This window comes from Diabrotica undecimpunctata, chromosome 7, assembly GCF_040954645.1.
Source record: "Diabrotica undecimpunctata isolate CICGRU chromosome 7, icDiaUnde3, whole genome shotgun sequence".
Classification (NCBI taxonomy): domain Eukaryota; kingdom Metazoa; phylum Arthropoda; class Insecta; order Coleoptera; family Chrysomelidae; genus Diabrotica; species Diabrotica undecimpunctata.
This window is the reverse complement of record NC_092809.1, coordinates 99,112,310-99,129,576: the sequence shown is the minus strand read 5'-3', so window position 1 is coordinate 99,129,576 and position 17,267 is coordinate 99,112,310. Positions and strand designations below refer to the sequence as shown.

The window sequence follows — 17,267 nt, the reverse complement described above, 5'->3', positions numbered from 1 at the left end:
CAAATTAAAAAAAAGTTAACCTGCAGTCATCTCCAAAAAAAAGTTAGACGCTTTTTTCAAAAATAAAATGCATTTTTAGGTTATGTATACTCAATCTTCTTCTTCTTAGGGTGCCTGTCCGTTCCGAACGTTGGCGATCATTCTGGCTATGATGACTTTGTTGGTTGCTAGACAGAATAGCTGTGTTGAAGTCTTTCTATACCATGCTCTCAGGTTAGCAAGACAGGATATTCTTCTTCGTCCTTGGGCCCTTTTTCCTTCAATTTTACCTTGTAAACTGCATTGAAGTAGCTCATATCTGCCTTGATTTCTCATTATATGTCCCAAGTACTGCAGCTTACGGCCCTTCACGATGTTGACCATATCCGCGGTTGTGTTCATCCTCCGCAGTACTCCTTCATTGGTAACTTTGTCTGTCCACGGTATCTTCAGGATCCTTCTGTATAACCATAGCTCATAAGCCTGAAGTTTTGATAAGAGTTTCCGCCTTCAATGTCTCAACTATGTGTGTGAATTTTTGAAATTTTAAAATTGATTGCAGCGCACCGAACAAAAAACGACAAAATGACAGTTTTGTGGTATGGGAGGGAGTTATGGTATAAAATCTTATTTTTAGTCACATAAAACGAAAAACATGAAGAAGTTAAATTCTGGGAATTAGGAACGTGGGGTTGCCTTTGTGGTTTTCGTATAACCATTGCAACAAACTCAGAATTCTAGATAATGCTTCATTCATTCACGTTTGTATATTTAAGTTTTTTTCTTTCAGGAAAATCATTATGGATTGGAAATGAAGAATTTGAAGATCTTGATGAAATAATAGCTAGACACGTTACACCAATGGCAGCGCATGCTAGAGATTTACTGTATTTTAGATATTACAAAGATTTCGCGGGTGGTCATAAAGATAAGGCTGAAGAATATCTTAAAGATGAAAAAAAGAAAAATGCTTCTAAAATTCATTATGTAATTAGTGCTGCTAAGGTAAATTTATAATTTATTATATATTATAGATACGAATAGTGGCAAATGTCTCAGTTACTGGTATATCGCCTAATAAAAACATTTTATTCAACATTGCTATTTGCAAAAAGATGCTAAGTAATAGAAGTAACTAGACAAGATAACGAATTACTATTTTATTAATTATGAATTGATGCATTTTAAAATAAAAAAAAAATAAAAAAGAATGCTGCCAATTCTTAGTTGAATAAATTAAAAGAGCTGACAAAGCTTTATAACTAATTTCCTGAGTTGTTTTTATTTTATTATTTTTATTTACTATTTTCTATTTAAATATCGTTCTAGTTTTCCATTTTTTCTTGATATGTATTAAAATTTCTTTTCAATTTTCTCATATAAAGAAATACTTGTTTTTATTTTAGAATATACCTGGTAAATTTCTTCTTTCGTATCTTCCACGAAACAAAGTTAGACACGAATATGTAACAGTTACTCCGGAAGGCTTCCGGTTTAGACAACAAATGTTTGATTCCGTTGGTTCGTTGTTTAAATGGTTCAAAGAACATTTCCGGGAGCCTCCGCCAGGTGGCGCAACGCCGGGTAGTACGCCAAGGCTGGCCTCAAGCCGAACTGGATATGGAACTGCCACACCTGCGTTTAGTAAGTATTTTTTTCAATGTACATCCAAATAAGTAACTTTCTCCCGACTAAGTAACTGTGTAAGAGAAAGGCCCCCGGCATAATATATATATATATATATATATATATATATATATATATATATATATATATATATATATATATATATATATATATATATATATATATATATATATATATATATATATATATATATATGAAAATTACTGAGTTCTCGGGAAGAACCGCGTTGAGAATTTAAAACTCGACGTTTCGGCACCCATTTTGGTGCCATTATCAAGAGGGATACGGTTCGGTTCGAGTTCGGGGTCTCAATCTGCCTACTCCCCTCACTCGAGACGTACCAGTATCGTGTTCTATATTGCAAGAACTGTCTCTCGGCACTGAGGTCTCAATCTGCCTACTCCCCAGTGTCGAGTGACAACCGATCTTACCCTGTGTGGCTGCTTTTATACTCGCTGTATGCGCGGGAACGGTATGCGCTGACGTGGTCTGAACTGACGTGGCCTGAGCGGTGTGGGCGGGAGGTCGCTGAAGAAGGGGTCGCCATGTTGCCGGTAATCGTTTCGCGTCATCGCGCGTGTTCAAGCTGTGAGGCCGTTTTTCGATTTCGATAGCTTCACGAATGATTCTCGCTTTTAATGAGCGGATGGGAGCGATGGTTTTTGCTTTTTCGAAATCTATTTTGTGGCCTGTCTGAATATGATGTTGGGCTAGGGCTGAAGTGGTATCGGAATGTTTGACTGATAGAGAATGTTCGTAAATACGGTTATGGATTCGTCGGTTTGTCTGTCCTACGTATGTACGTGGGCAACTGGAACAAGCTATCTCGTAGACACCATGGTCTTCATTGGGGATTTGGTCTTTTACGGATCTAACGAGATTGGACAGTTTGGAGTGAGTGGTGAAGATGGTTTTGATATTAAGAGGGATAAGAGTTCTACTGATCTTGTCAGTGACACCTTTAATAAAAGGTAGAAAGATTTTGGGTTGATCCGGCGGCAAGGTTTCTTTTTTGGATGGAATGGGGTTTAGAAGTTTTTGAATGCTTCTATTGATTTGGGTTTTGTGGTAGCCGTTTTGTAGGAGTGTTGAGAGACAAACACTCCTACAAAACGGCTACCACAAAACCCAAATCAATAGAAGCATTCAAAAACTTCTAAACCCCATTCCATCCAAAAAAGAAACCTTGCCGCCGGATCAACCCAAAATCTTTCTACCTTTTATTAAAGGTGTCACTGACAAGATCAGTAGAACTCTTATCCCTCTTAATATCAAAACCATCTTCACCACTCACTCCAAACTGTCCAATCTCGTTAGATCCGTAAAAGACCAAATCCCCAATGAAGACCATGGTGTCTACGAGATAGCTTGTTCCAGTTGCCCACGTACATACGTAGGACAGACAAACCGACGAATCCATAACCGTATTTACGAACATTCTCTATCAGTCAAACATTCCGATACCACTTCAGCCCTAGCCCAACATCATATTCAGACAGGCCACAAAATAGATTTCGAAAAAGCAAAAACCATCGCTCCCATCCGCTCATTAAAAGCGAGAATCATTCGTGAAGCTATCGAAATCGAAAAACGGCCTCACAGCTTGAACACGCGCGATGACGCGAAACGATTACCGGCAACATGGCGACCCCTTCTTCAGCGACCTCCCGCCCACACCGCTCAGGCCACGTCAGTTCAGACCACGTCAGCGCATACCGTTCCCGCGCATACAGCGAGTATAAAAGCAGCCACACAGGGTAAGATCGGTTGTCACTCGACACTGGGGAGTAGGCAGATTGAGACCTCAGTGCCGAGAGACAGTTCTTGCAATATAGAACACGATACTGGTACGTCTCGAGTGAGGGGAGTAGGCAGATTGAGACCCCGAACTCGAACCGAACCGTATCCCTCTTGATAATGGCACCAAAATGGGTGCCGAAACGTCGAGTTTTAAATTCTCAACGCGGTTCTTCCCGAGAACTCAGTAATTTTCATTCATCTGACCGCGGAAACTTATCCGAACATATATATATATATATATATATATATATATATATATATATATATATATATATATATATATATATGTATATATATATATATATATATATATATATATGTATATATATATATATATATATATATCTATGTATATATATATGTATATATATATATATATGTATATATATATATATATATATATATATATATATATATATATATATGTATATATATATATATATATATATATATATATATATATATATATATATATAATCCGCTAAAAAGCTTACAAGGTCGCCAAGTGGGATATCTTATCGAAAATGTGGATCTAGCCTAGCATAAAATCTCAATTACCTTGTTTTGTTTATTTTACTTATAATACTTTATTGCGTTTCAGGTATGAATAATGAAGCTATTCAAAGAGTTGCTCAAAATTTGCCAAGTCATGTAGTTCAAGCGTTATCTGCTGCCACCAATCAAACTCCACATTATCCCCACACTCCTGGTTATGGCGGCAATTATATTAATACGGTAAGTTGAAAATAAAGTATGGTAATTATATGTAACTGTGATGATCACTTTATCAAGGCGAAGCAAAGCTTTGTCACGATATTGGAAATTGCACCCAGTTAAAGCTATTCACAAAATATGTGGGAGAAGAAATCGTCATAATGTCCAATAGTCAAGCAGACATTGAAGCAGTGAAAGCACATGTGATTAATTCTAAAGTGATATCTCAATGCTAAGCGAAATTAAATAAAAAGGAAAATTTAGCTACCCTCCTATGGACTGCGAAACATATCAAAGTTAACGGAAATGAAATTGCTGACGCATTAGCCAGAACACCTTTTAGGAGATAGGCTTAATACTGAAAGAAATTGAAAGAGAAATAGATCGCATAAGATCAAACCAAAATAAAGAAAAGAAAAAAGCTTACCTCAAATACATGTCAACCAAAACACAAGAGGCATACCATAATTACAAGACAATTAGAAACGAAACACCTGCAATTGTAAGAAAAATAAAAAATGATCACTGATCACTGGAACGATTTTCAAAAGAAATGTAACATGATTTTTACGGTCTGCAAAAGGAAATATGGCGCTTCATAAGAGGTCAAACAACGGAGGTAAAGGAACTAATAGAACCAAAACCCATAGGGAAGGATACGTGGATTGACTACCTCAAAAAGCTCTATGCAGAGGAAGAATGTCAACATTCATAACATTAGCAAAAAACCAAATGCAAAAGAATGCCAAGACCACCGGATAATAAGTTTAATGAGTCATACGTTCAAAATATTTTTAAAAATTATACACCGGAGAATACACAACAAACTTGAGCAGGACATAAGCGACACACAATTTGGATTTAGAAATGCACTGGGAACGAGGGAAGCCCTGTTCGCTGTGAATGTACTTGTGCAAAGGTGCATGGATGTTAATCAGCCAGTATATATGTTTTTCTTGGATTACAACAAAGCCTTCGATAAGGTCAGACATAACCGTCTTATCGAATTACTTGAAAAGAAAAACTTAGATATGAGAGACATCAGGATCATTAGCGCTATCTATTATAATCAGATCGCTGTGGTAAAAGAGAACAACGTCTTTTCAAATGAAATACAGATTGAGAGGGGCGTCAGGCAGGGCTGTGTTCTGTCTCCTACTTTGTTCAATTTGTATTCAGAGGAAATAATCCAGGAAGCACTAGAAGAACTAACTATGGGAATAAAAGTAAATGGCCGACCAATCAATAATATACGGTTTGCCGACGACACTATTTTATTGGCGGAATGTCTTGAGGATTTACAACAAATGGTTGACAGAATGGTAGAAGTCAGGGAAGAAAACGGACTGTCCCTAAACACAAAAAAGACACAATTTATGGTAATTACAAAAGCCCAACAGCGCCAAGAAAACATAACAATACATGGAGAACAAATTAAAAAAGTTGAAAAATATAAATATCTGGGTACAATAATTAACGAAAATAATGAGTACACAGAAGAGATTAAGGCAAGAATAGGACAGGCAAGAAATTCTTTCAACAAACTGAAAAAAAGTACTCTGCAGCAGGGACATTTCAATTTCTTTAAAGATAAGACTTCTGAGATGCTACGTGTTCTCCGTATTATTTTATGGGTTGGAGGCTTGGACATTAAAGAAATATGTTTCGGACAGATTAGAAGCCTTCGAGTTATGTGTCTACAGAAGGATATTAAGAATAAGTTGGGTGGATAGAGTCACGAATGTCGAGGTGTTGAGAAGAATGGGAAAAGGTAAAGAGGTTTTAAATACAATTAAAGTCAGAAAACTGCAATATCTGGGACATGTCATGAGGGGCGAGCGTTATAACTTGCTGCAATTAATAAGACAAGGAAGAATACAGGGAAGAAGGAGTCGCGGAAGAAGACGCATCTCCTGGTTAAACAATTTGAGAGCTTGGTTTAACTGCACTTCTGCTGACCTCTTTAGAGCAGCGGTATCGAAAGTGCGAATTTCCATGATGGTTGCCAACCTTCCTAGAGGAGATCGCACATGAAGAAGAAGAAGAAGAGGAGGAACAAACGATGCTAAAACCGAAAACACCAGAAATTACCCCAAATGAAGAACTTAATATAAACGTACAGGAAGTTCGGAAAATACTTGAAAACCTGAAGAACAGAAAAGCAGCAGGTAAAGACGGGATACCAGACGAATTACTGAAATATTGTGGAGCAGCAATTACAGAACAATTAACAACATTAATTATTAAAATTATAAAACACAGTAAAGTACTGGAAGAATGGAGAACGAGCGAACTAATTCTACTATTCAAAAAAGGAGATAAAAACAGCCAGAAAACTACAGAGATATAAACTTGTTAAATACAGTTATATTAAAAAAAGGGTACAAGTATTAGAAAGGGAAGTTAACGTCATCCTATTTGTGTAAAACCGGCTGGGATTTTTGGAGGTTATCAAATGTCACAGGTTATTAAAAATATAAATCATTGGCGTTGAGCATTAATTAGACGAAACCATTTATTCAATAATTATATAAAGAATAATTTTAATGACTGTTACAAATAGAATTTAGTATTTGGTGATAGAACCGTCTGCTTCTATAACTTTATTTAGTCTATTTGGCATACTTTGAATTATATTAGATATCATATTTGGATCAAGATCTTCCCATCACTCTAAGATTGTATCCCACAATTGATCTGAATTTTGTGGCATAAAATTTCTTTTATATATTTTTTTAACAATTATGCCCCAAATGTTTTCAATTGGATTTATATCTGGACTGTGCGCAGGCCATGGCAATACTTCCAGGTTTTGCGTTTGAAACCAATTCCTTAAGGCATGGGCAGTGTGGACTGAACAATTATCTTGTTGATATATAAAAGTATTATTAGGATACAATTGCTCAATAGAAGGGAGCATTACGTGTTCCAAAACGTTAATGTAATTGTCGGCAGTAAATCTTCCCTCTAATCGCCAACAAACACCAGGTCCATGTATACTAATCCAACCCCATACATTTACAGAAAAACGTCCAGATTTATTATGAGAGTGAATATATCGTTCTTCAAACCTAGTATTGGCTGGACGATAAACACGGATTTGACCGTTATAGATCGACTGAAAAGTCTTTTCATCAGTAAAAATGACGTTGTTCCAAAATTGTGGGTTGCGGTAAATATAGTTTAGTGCAAATATTACTCTTGCTTGCCGATGTTCAACAGTTACTAATGGTTTTTTAGCAGCTGGTCGGTTTTTAATTCAGATTCATTGATCCTTCTGATACAGTAGGTTGGGCACCAGGAAATCCCGTATGAATCCTTGAATCCTTCGACGTCGCAAATGGATTATCTCTTAAGAATTGAACTAAAGCAGCATCTTGTTGAGGAGTGGATACTTTGGAACGCCCTGAACCAACTTTTCTTTTTAATGATTGTTGTTGGACCCATCGTTGCTTAATTCTGAAGATTGTTTTCAAATTTCTATTATAGAAATTTGCTAGCGCACGAATTGACCATCCTTCTTCCATTTTCGTAATTATTTGAGCCTTTTCAATCTCACTTAAATGACGAGGCATATTAATTTTTTATTGTACGTAACGTTAAACCTTCTATCAAATTAAACGTCTTTGGCGTCTATGAGTTGCATTTTTGATCACTTATGACATTTGATAACCTCCAAAAATCCCAGCCGGTTTTACACAAATAGGATGACGTTAATACTTCTTAATAATAATACTCTTTCTAATAATAATAGATCGTTAATACTCTTTCTAATACTTGTACCCTTTTTTTTTAATATAACTGTACTACCCTAAAACTTACAACTAAAATTTTACAAGTGCTAATAAATCAGAGCATACGTTTAGCAGATGAACAACAGGATTTTCGTAGTGTAAGATCGTGTACAGATGCAATATTCGTTATAAAGCAAATTACTGAGAAATCACTAGAGTATAATAGACCAGTATTTCTGTGTCTGATTGACCTAAAGAAAGCGTTTGACAGAGTAAGACTCAAAGATATAATCCATCTTCTGTATAATAGAGAAGTTCCTCTAAATATTATATAAACTATTGAAAACATCTACCAAAGCAACAAAATGGAAGTCAGAATAGATGCTCTATGCTCTTCAATTTAATCAAGGATTAAATCATCAAAAGCGTTAACAAAGGAAGAGGATACAGAATGGGAAACAAAGAATTAAAATACTGTTACTCAGACGACGCAATATTGATAGCCCAAGATAAAGAGAGTCTGCAAAGACTGGTCCACAGATTTAACATAAGAGCAAAAGAATTTAATATAACAATCTCATCTCAGAAAACTAAACCAGTAGTAGTCAGCAAATAACCAACCAGATGTAAAATAGAAATTGATGGCATCAGTATTGAACAAGTAATGGAAATAAAATACCTGGGAATTACACTGTCCAGCTATGGAGACCTGGACAAAGAAGTGAGAGATCAAGTACAAAAATCAAATAGACTGGCAGGATGCCTTAATAACACTATATGGCGAAATAGACACATTAACACTGAGATGAATTCCAGAATTCCAGAGCCAGTGTAAGACCAATAATGACACATGTCTCAGAAACAAGACCCGACACAGGCACAACGCAAACGCTACTGGAAACGGCAGAGATGAGAGTACTGAGAAGAATTACAGGAAATACGCTGAGAGATCGAAAGAAGTGAAGACATTAGAAGAAAATGTAACGTACAGTGTATAAATGAATGGACACAAAATAGAAAAAAAGAATAGAATAACCACATAAGCAGAATGGAGGAGACCTGTATCGTTAAAATAGCAAGAGATAAGTCACCAATCGGAAAAAAGTATCGGACGACTGCGGAGTTACAACCTTCCATAGAGGTATTAATCCACCAATTAAGAAGCAGAATTGCTTATAAAGATGAAGAAGAAGAAGATCAAACCAGTGGAAAGATTTACATGGAATGAGGCAATCAAAAATACTTCTACGGAACTATGAGGAAAAAAAGGACTACGTATTTTAACAGGAATAATTACAGGTCATTATATTATAGACTGAGAAATAACCTGAGAAAAGATTGCAGGTAGTAGATATGATACAGATTCTATAAGGAAAAGGATACTTTACCTTATAGAATCGCAATAGGGACACAATAGATATTTAGGTTGCAGGGTGACTTCTCTAAAAATACTAACAGTAACAGTTGACTAATGCTTATAGTGTCCAAAATGAAGTTTAGGTTGAGTCTACCGAAAGTATAAGCTGAATATAGCCGCAACTGTCAACCATGAAATAAAATATTTCTGTTTGGCAGTGTTGGGATGTTTTTATAATGCATATGTTGTTTGCTTCAAATATAAAGAGAGAAAGCTTTTAAAAAGTACATTTTGATTATACTATTTTATGAATTCTGCAATTTTTAATTTATATGAAACAATAACGAGTAAATATTTGTCTCTTTCGAGATTAATTGCAAACATCTGTTGTAATCTGGCAACTGCTGATCTGACGATTGCCAAATCTATCCCCTAATCTACCAAAGGGCAATTGCCAAAAAAAATTTTAATAATTAACTGCAATTAATCTCCAAAGAAACAAATATTTACTCATTTTTGTTTTATATAAATCAAAAATTGCAGAATTCCTAACATAATATAATCAAAATGTACTTTTCTAAAGCTTTATCTCTTTATATTTGAAGCATACAGCATATACATTATAAAAACATGCCAACACCGCTAAACCTAAATTTTTTGTTAGCTGTTTGACATTTGCGGCTATATTCAGCTTGTACTTTCGGTAAACTCAACGGAAGTTTACTATGAGTGTATAAACTGAATATCAGTGAAAATACCAGACCATTGTTTGTATGGTCAGAGATTATTTTATTGTTTAATCATTAGAAAACAGAAGAGACAGAATTTTATTAACTCTATGCAATAATCGATATTATATGATATCAGAAGAGAAATTTTCACTATTGATTTCAGTTTTTTCATGTCGTGTCATAATTCTAAATAAAAATAATTTATCTTCAGAATATTTTCTTTACGTACTTTTTTATTTCAGCCTTACACTCCAAGCGGTCAAACTCCGTACATGACTCCATACCATACACCGCACACTCAGCAAACCCCCCGCTATGGTCATCAAACGCCTTCCCAACACATGGCGAGCTCAGCACCACAAGGTCTCAACAATCCCTTTTTACATCCTGGCGCTGTAACGCCTTCCCAACGAACTCCTAGTTATCGTAACCATCCTGCACAATCTCCAATGCTTCCTACAAGTCCTGTACCGAGTCCAGGCTCCCAGAGTTCATACAGTAGTCATTTAAGTCATAATCAGCGAAGTGGAAGTTATGCTGATTCATTGAGATTCCAGCCACCCGAATCACCGCGAAGCTCAGTAAGTAATAGAAGCTTTCATTCTGATAGATATGGCGGTGACAGGTATGGTAAAGGAAGTCATGGCGGAAGATATGGCGGAAGCTCAAATGAAGATAGATATGGAAAGGGAGGAAATGAAAATACGGATTGGCAGAAAGCTGCAGAAGCATGGGCTCGATCTAGATGTAAGTAAAAATTATGATATATTCCTCTATTCTGCATTTCTTAGCAAATATGTGTAATGATCATGAATATTGACGTATCTTAGAGCTTGGTCAGAGTATTATAAACTGTTGAAATACGGATGGCTGTGTTCATTTTGAGTCACTGCGTCGTACTGAGCTTCAATTTGGTCTTTCTTCTTCTTCAAGTGCCCTCTCCGCTACGGAGTTTGGCAATCATCATTGCTATTCGTATGTTTGAAGCTGTTGCTCTAAATAATTGGTTAAATGTGCACTGGAACCACTGTCTCCCCACACTTCGTTTGCCCTGAATCTTTCCTTGGATAATTAACTGGAGCAATCGGTACTTTTTCCCTCTCATCACATGACCAAAATATTCCAACTTTCTTCTCTTGATGGTGATCAACAGCTCCCGTTCTTTGTTCATTCTTCGAAGAACTTCAGTCTAGTTCTTCTTTGTCTAGTTATTTCTTAATTGGTAGTAGTTTGAAGAAATGTATAAAATCATTTGTGTTGGTGTGAATCTTTGCTTGACTCAGGTTGAGGGGAATTATTCCTGTGTTGTTTTTCAGGTCGTTGATTTTAACTTCCTCTCCATCGTCAGAGTAATCAGTTATTAGTTTTTGACTTAAGTAGATGTTTTATATTTTTCTTATGAACTGTAGCTTTTGATCTGTTCACTTCGTTATTTCCTTTTATAAGTTTTGTAGAATATCGCGGAAGTAATTTGTTTCTGGTGACTGTTTTCAACACCGTCAACATAAGGACGAAACTTTTCAACAGAAAATAAAGCAACAAGGACTTCCTTCTCGGTGGTTCCATAAGAAGCTCCCAGCTGTTCGTTACGTATAACAATCATGAGTCAAGGTCAAGTTAAATAATTCTTCTTATACGCAATGTTTATTTAATAAGCAAATCGTGAACTAACAGTGACCAAATCTTTCAAATTCCAAATATCGGCAGATTAAAATTTGGCTTATTCAATTCATAAATTAAAAAGATATCTAAAACGTCAATAGAATTTGACAAAAGGCCAAATAAACCCAAGTATTCAATTTATAAAAAATATATGTCAACTTAATTTGACAAAGACTGGACTCGAATAATATAATGAAAAGAAAAAAAAATGGGAACACAAATGAGTTGCAACTTGTTCATCATCAAAATAACATTCTTATTAAGCAATTTGAGAAAGCATTGTTTTTTTTTCACCAATACTTTTCTTTGCTTTGAAAACTCTTATTAACAATTCACAATCAACCTTAATATTTTTAGGTATTGTACTACACAAGACTCCATTTTAAAATATTTTTAAAAAGCAAAACAAAAGAAAATTTTAAATTGCCACAGTTATTAACTGTAATCAAAATTATTTATAAAAAAAATTATTTTATTAATTATTAAAAATAACTAAATAGAAAGTATTAGGCTCCACGTTGTAGCGACATTTTGTAACGTAAGCAAACTATTTACATACTTACCTACATAAATATTCTAGGCCCTTTGGCTCGTATCGGGAAGAGGTTGGGTGTGGTTCTTTCAAAATTCATATACAATCTGTTTGTATTATCTTTAAAATTAAAATGAATTGGGCACCATCCTTTAATAGTTTACCCTCGTAAGGAAACGAGCTCAGACAAAGAAATAAAATGAAAAATTTAAAACAAAGCTAACCTTTATTATTTTGTAACGAACAAAAAGTTATTAAAAGATTCTAGAATTACATCATCCCGGAAAAGAAATAAACAGTCTCTGTTTAGGTATTAAATTACAAATAAAAAGTGCTTATACGAAACTAAACTTCTTCTTCTTTTTATATAGACATGACTGTCTGTTTTCCAATGTGCCTCCAGTAAGTTTTTGTTCCATCGTTTTCGTGGTCTTCCTACTGATCGTCTTCCTCTGCTTATGTGATCGTTCCATTCTACTCTTCTATTTCTTACCCAATTCTTGATGTTCTCCACCTTCCATCTACTTCGTATATCATCTGTACTTCTAGCTATATCCCATAGCACAGAATAATAAACAATCAGAATGCCCACTCTGCTTGAAAAAATAAGTACGTGCATCTCGTTCGCGCAGACGGAATCAGCCATGTTTTAGTCGGAACCAGTGCTGTTCAGTGACATTTTATCTTGTGTGCATAGAAAAATTAATCAGGTTTAATTTATTTACGGCAACTATAGACATAATATGCACTATTTTATTCGTACTTTTAGTTGAAGAATAGATTAAATTATTTCAAATATACTAAATTATTAATCTCTAAAAATTTAAATTACAGTTATGTCGTAGCTTGTCACAAATTTCTCAATTCGAGTCTATGTTTCCGTTTAAAATATGGCGATCCCGTGCTGACAAACTTCAAAGGCGACATCTGAGAGTGGGCATTCTGATTGTTATTTATTCTGTGCCCATAGTGTCTTATCATCAATTTTTCCAAGTGATCTCTGCTGTTTCCAACATCCTGTTTGTCGTCTCTGTGTCAGGTCTTGTTTCTGCCGCGTATGTCATTATTGGTTTGATGACTGTTTGATGAATTCTACCTTTCGTTTCTTTCCTGATATTTTTATTTCTTCATATTGTTTCATTCAGGCAGCCTGCGGCTCTGTTTGCTCTATTCACTTGATCTTCCACTTCAGTTTCGAGCTTTCCGTAGCCAGATAATGTGATGTCTAGATATTTAAACTCCATCACTTGTTCTATTATCTGACCTTCCAGCTCCAATTTCTATCTTAGTAAAAAAGTTGCTGTTGTAGTTAAGCATTTAGTCTTTTTTGGGGAAATTAACATGTTAAATTTTCTGGTGGTTATATTAAATTGGTGCAGCATACGTTGTAAATCATCTTCACTTTGAGATAGTAGTATTGCGTCGTCTGCATAGCAGATTATTTTAAGTTGTTTTTCTCCCATTTGGTATCCGTTTTTAGTTCTTACTTTTCTTATTATTTCATCCATAATCAGGTTGAACAATAGAGAGCTCAGGCAATCTCCCTGTCTTATCTCATTGCCAGCTAAAATAGGGTCGTTTAGTTCTTCTTCTACTTTTACTTTTATTGTGTTGTTTTGGTAGATATTTTCGATCGTTTTGATTATTCCTAGAGGTATCTCTCTTGCGTACAGTAAGTGGATAACGTCTTTTAATTTGACCCGGTCAAATGCCTTCTTAAGGTCCACGAAACATAGATATGCCAGTTTGTTGTATTCTAATGATTTCTGTTGTACTTGCCTCATTATAAATATAGCGTCGGTGCATGATCTTCCCGACCTAAAACCTTGTTGTTCTTCTGCTAGTGTTATAAACTAAACTTTTAATAAGAAAACAACCATTTTATATCTTGGCATTAGATTATGAATGACATACTTATATGAAAATAAAATCATACTTTATCCCAAATTTCGAAATTCGTTCACATAAAAAAATTCTATTATATAGGAGATATTTATATATTATGAAGATATTTATGTAATTAAAAGATTAATTATGCTTGTGTGGCTTGCAGAAAGGATATAGTTTTTACCAACTAGGTACTCAGGCTGGGATTTCGGAACGTTTAATCTATCGGCAGCAGAAGCATAATATCCACCATAAAAATCTATAGGAGGGGGGGTGGCAAAGCAAACGGGATATTCCGCAAAAGGCACTTATACCAAATAACGGTAATTCTTCGAATTTTTGAGGATGTCATGTAATGGCGGCCAACTATACATTCTAGTTTCTGGCAACTATTAGGGCACTCGGTAAGGGTCTAAAATAAATATTTATTTGAAATATAAAAGAAAAAAGGAATTTTTTGGCTTACTTCGTTAAGAGACCACTCAAAACAAGATTTCGTCCTGTATGCTGGACGTTCAAAGAGAAAAAGGAAAGATATATAACGCGAAGGTTAGCAGCGCTCGGTAACCCTCGCTTTTGGGGGGCAAAGTCGGAACTATTATCAAAAGCAGTTGGATCCTTAAGGTAATTTAGGTGCTTCCACACTCGACGGATAGAACAACATTAATTTGAATATTTACTAGAAATCATAATAATAAAGTTTTGAAACTGTGAAAAATAATTTGAAACTTTTAAAACGGTTACAGTCTTCACGGATTTGTCATCAGCTACACCTAAAAAAAATTGTTCTAAAAAGTATATTATACTTTTTAGAACCTTCAAGTAGACTGGGGTATATCACTTAAAAAAGAGAAAAATTAATTTGGTATTTTCTGTTCTAGCTACTCCGCGAAGTGATAGCCGCAATACTCCAAGATCTGTAGGTCAACGAACTCCTAGATACGACAGCGATGCCGAACGTTCTAGAATGAAACACCTCAGCAAGAGCCCGAGGTCTGTCAGGTCTACTCCTCGAACCAATACATCTCCACATTCTATGTCCTTAGGTGATGCTACCCCTCTGTATGACGAAAGTATCTAAATTACTTTGTATTTGGTTATATAGTAGGGAAGTGATATTGTAAATGCTAAAATCAACAATACGGATAAACTTACGAATACATTAAGAGTGTTACAAAAATATTACCTGATCATCAAAAATGTATAACTGACAAGAATATTGTAATTAAATTATTTTTTAAATTATTGTTTAAATTTAGCGTGTAGATATTAAAAATATATATTATTTTGAAATTGGTTGAGGGTTCTTTGTTATAGCTACATACACACTGTAGCTGTCTATTCGATGTAATGGTCCTCCTGTCTGTGTATCTCGTCTTTTTCTTAAATAGAATCGGTACTGCTATATTTTCAATACTGTTTCCATCTGTTTTTTACAACAAATCCTGTATTTTTATTACAATTCATCTAAGCCATGCATAGTATTTTTGTTGATAATTTATCGTGTTGAACTGCCCCCTTGTTTGTTTTAATTCTTTCATTATTAAATGTTGAAGAAAATTGTGTAGAAACCTATTCTTCTTTTTCATTTTTAATAAATAATTGATGTTGAGTCTATTGTAAACTTTGTACTTTATTAAAATACTTTTTTATTATTTTTAATAAGCAAATAAGATGTGAAACTAAAGTTCCAGAATAATGTAAGATATTTTATGTAATATGTTTTCATAGTTATTATTCCCTTCAAGATACACTTCTCTATCATTTTAACCCTGTATGTGGATGCCTTCTATTGCAAATGAAACCTTTTAATCTAAATTTAACTATAATCGAAGTAAGGAATAGTTGTCAGTGATGTCTTTTTAAGTGCCAAAGTTTCATTTTCCTTACGGTTCTTTTAAATACCCGAATTGTTGTACTCTAAATATTGTTGTATTGTTGTTGTCAAATTTTATATATCAATATTGCAACTTTTTTTGACCACTAGTTTGTGGTTTAATACATTTTTCAATCCTGTTAATTACGCGAAACACTATCCGAGACTAAACTTTCGCTAATTGTCCACATATTTCTGGTATTTGCGACAGGTACCTTCCAACACATGTTTTAATATGTGCCTTTCTCCCAAAACTTAAAAAAAATTTCCACGTAAGTCATTACAACTAGTTTCACTTTCCATTTTCTTCAAACAAGTAAATAGGAGTCATACGAGAACGATTATGACCACAATAACTTGTGATGTGTAAAGTGATATCATGTGTTGATCTTTGCAGGTAAATGTTATGTTGATTAGATTATCTTATATTTCGAGTTTCAATTAACGTCATTTGCAACTACTTCGTACTTTAAATTTAATTAACCAATCATGAATTATGAAACCAATATCCACAGCAATGCCATGATTGTAAAATGAATCAAAACTACCTATTTTTAATCTCTGCCCGTTTTTTTAATGTGACTTCAGCGAGTACGTAGTTCGTATACATAGAAGTATAAATCTAGGTAATTTGTAGAAATATCTTACATAAAATTTTGATGAAAACTGACTATAAAATACTGGAAAAAATTCAAGAAAGAAATGATGTTAAATTTAAGAACTAGTATTTTATTACCGTATGCCTAATGTTTTTTTATACTGTAGTTAGAATTAATTGCGTATCGTCTATATCCCAATTTTATAAATTTTTCCAAAGATTCAGGTAATAAGTAACACTTTTAGAAATATTTGACATGACGATGTTTTTAATGTCAAATGCTGCTTTTATACATATTGTTTTTTATATTTTGGTAAATTTTCAATTGGAAATATGAATGAATATCACGTTTTGAAAAAATTTTAATTAACATGTAGTTTAATTTTTTATTGGTAATATATTGTAGTACATTAATTGGGATTTTTATTCAATGTTTTGATAAATCTTAGTTCGATGAAGATTGGATCTATATAAATTTCTTTCATGATTGTCTGTTTCTTTTATGATTATCAATAATCAAGAAAGAAACGGACATTAAAAAGTGAAAAATCAAGGAAGCCCCTGTCATCCTGCTTAATGAAGAAAAATGTGTAACAAACCTATCAGCAGAATGTACCAGATTTTGGTTGCCAATGCTAAAAGAAGTCAACAACAAGAACATACCAACTATAGTGGATTAAAGGAAGTTGCAGACATTATCTACAATTACACAATACATATCCAACACACATAGAAACAAATAAAAAAAAA

At 34.3% G+C, this 17,267-nt stretch overlaps 1 protein-coding gene across 1 annotated transcript in view; it reads left to right on the top strand.

Annotated features, from left to right (window-relative positions):
* The window catches only part of Spt6 (transcription elongation factor Spt6), an 82,626-nt gene extending 65,695 nt beyond the window's left edge, over positions 1 to 16,931 (top strand). The window contains exons 23-27 of the mRNA XM_072537856.1: positions 770 to 984; positions 1,386 to 1,623; positions 4,028 to 4,161; positions 10,205 to 10,709; positions 14,925 to 16,931. Of these exons, the coding sequence (XP_072393957.1) occupies positions 770 to 984; positions 1,386 to 1,623; positions 4,028 to 4,161; positions 10,205 to 10,709; positions 14,925 to 15,124 (1,292 nt within the window). The 3' untranslated portion in view covers positions 15,125 to 16,931. The remainder of the gene's footprint in view (positions 1 to 769; positions 985 to 1,385; positions 1,624 to 4,027; positions 4,162 to 10,204; positions 10,710 to 14,924) is intronic.
* Positions 16,932 to 17,267: the final 336 nt, after the last annotated feature.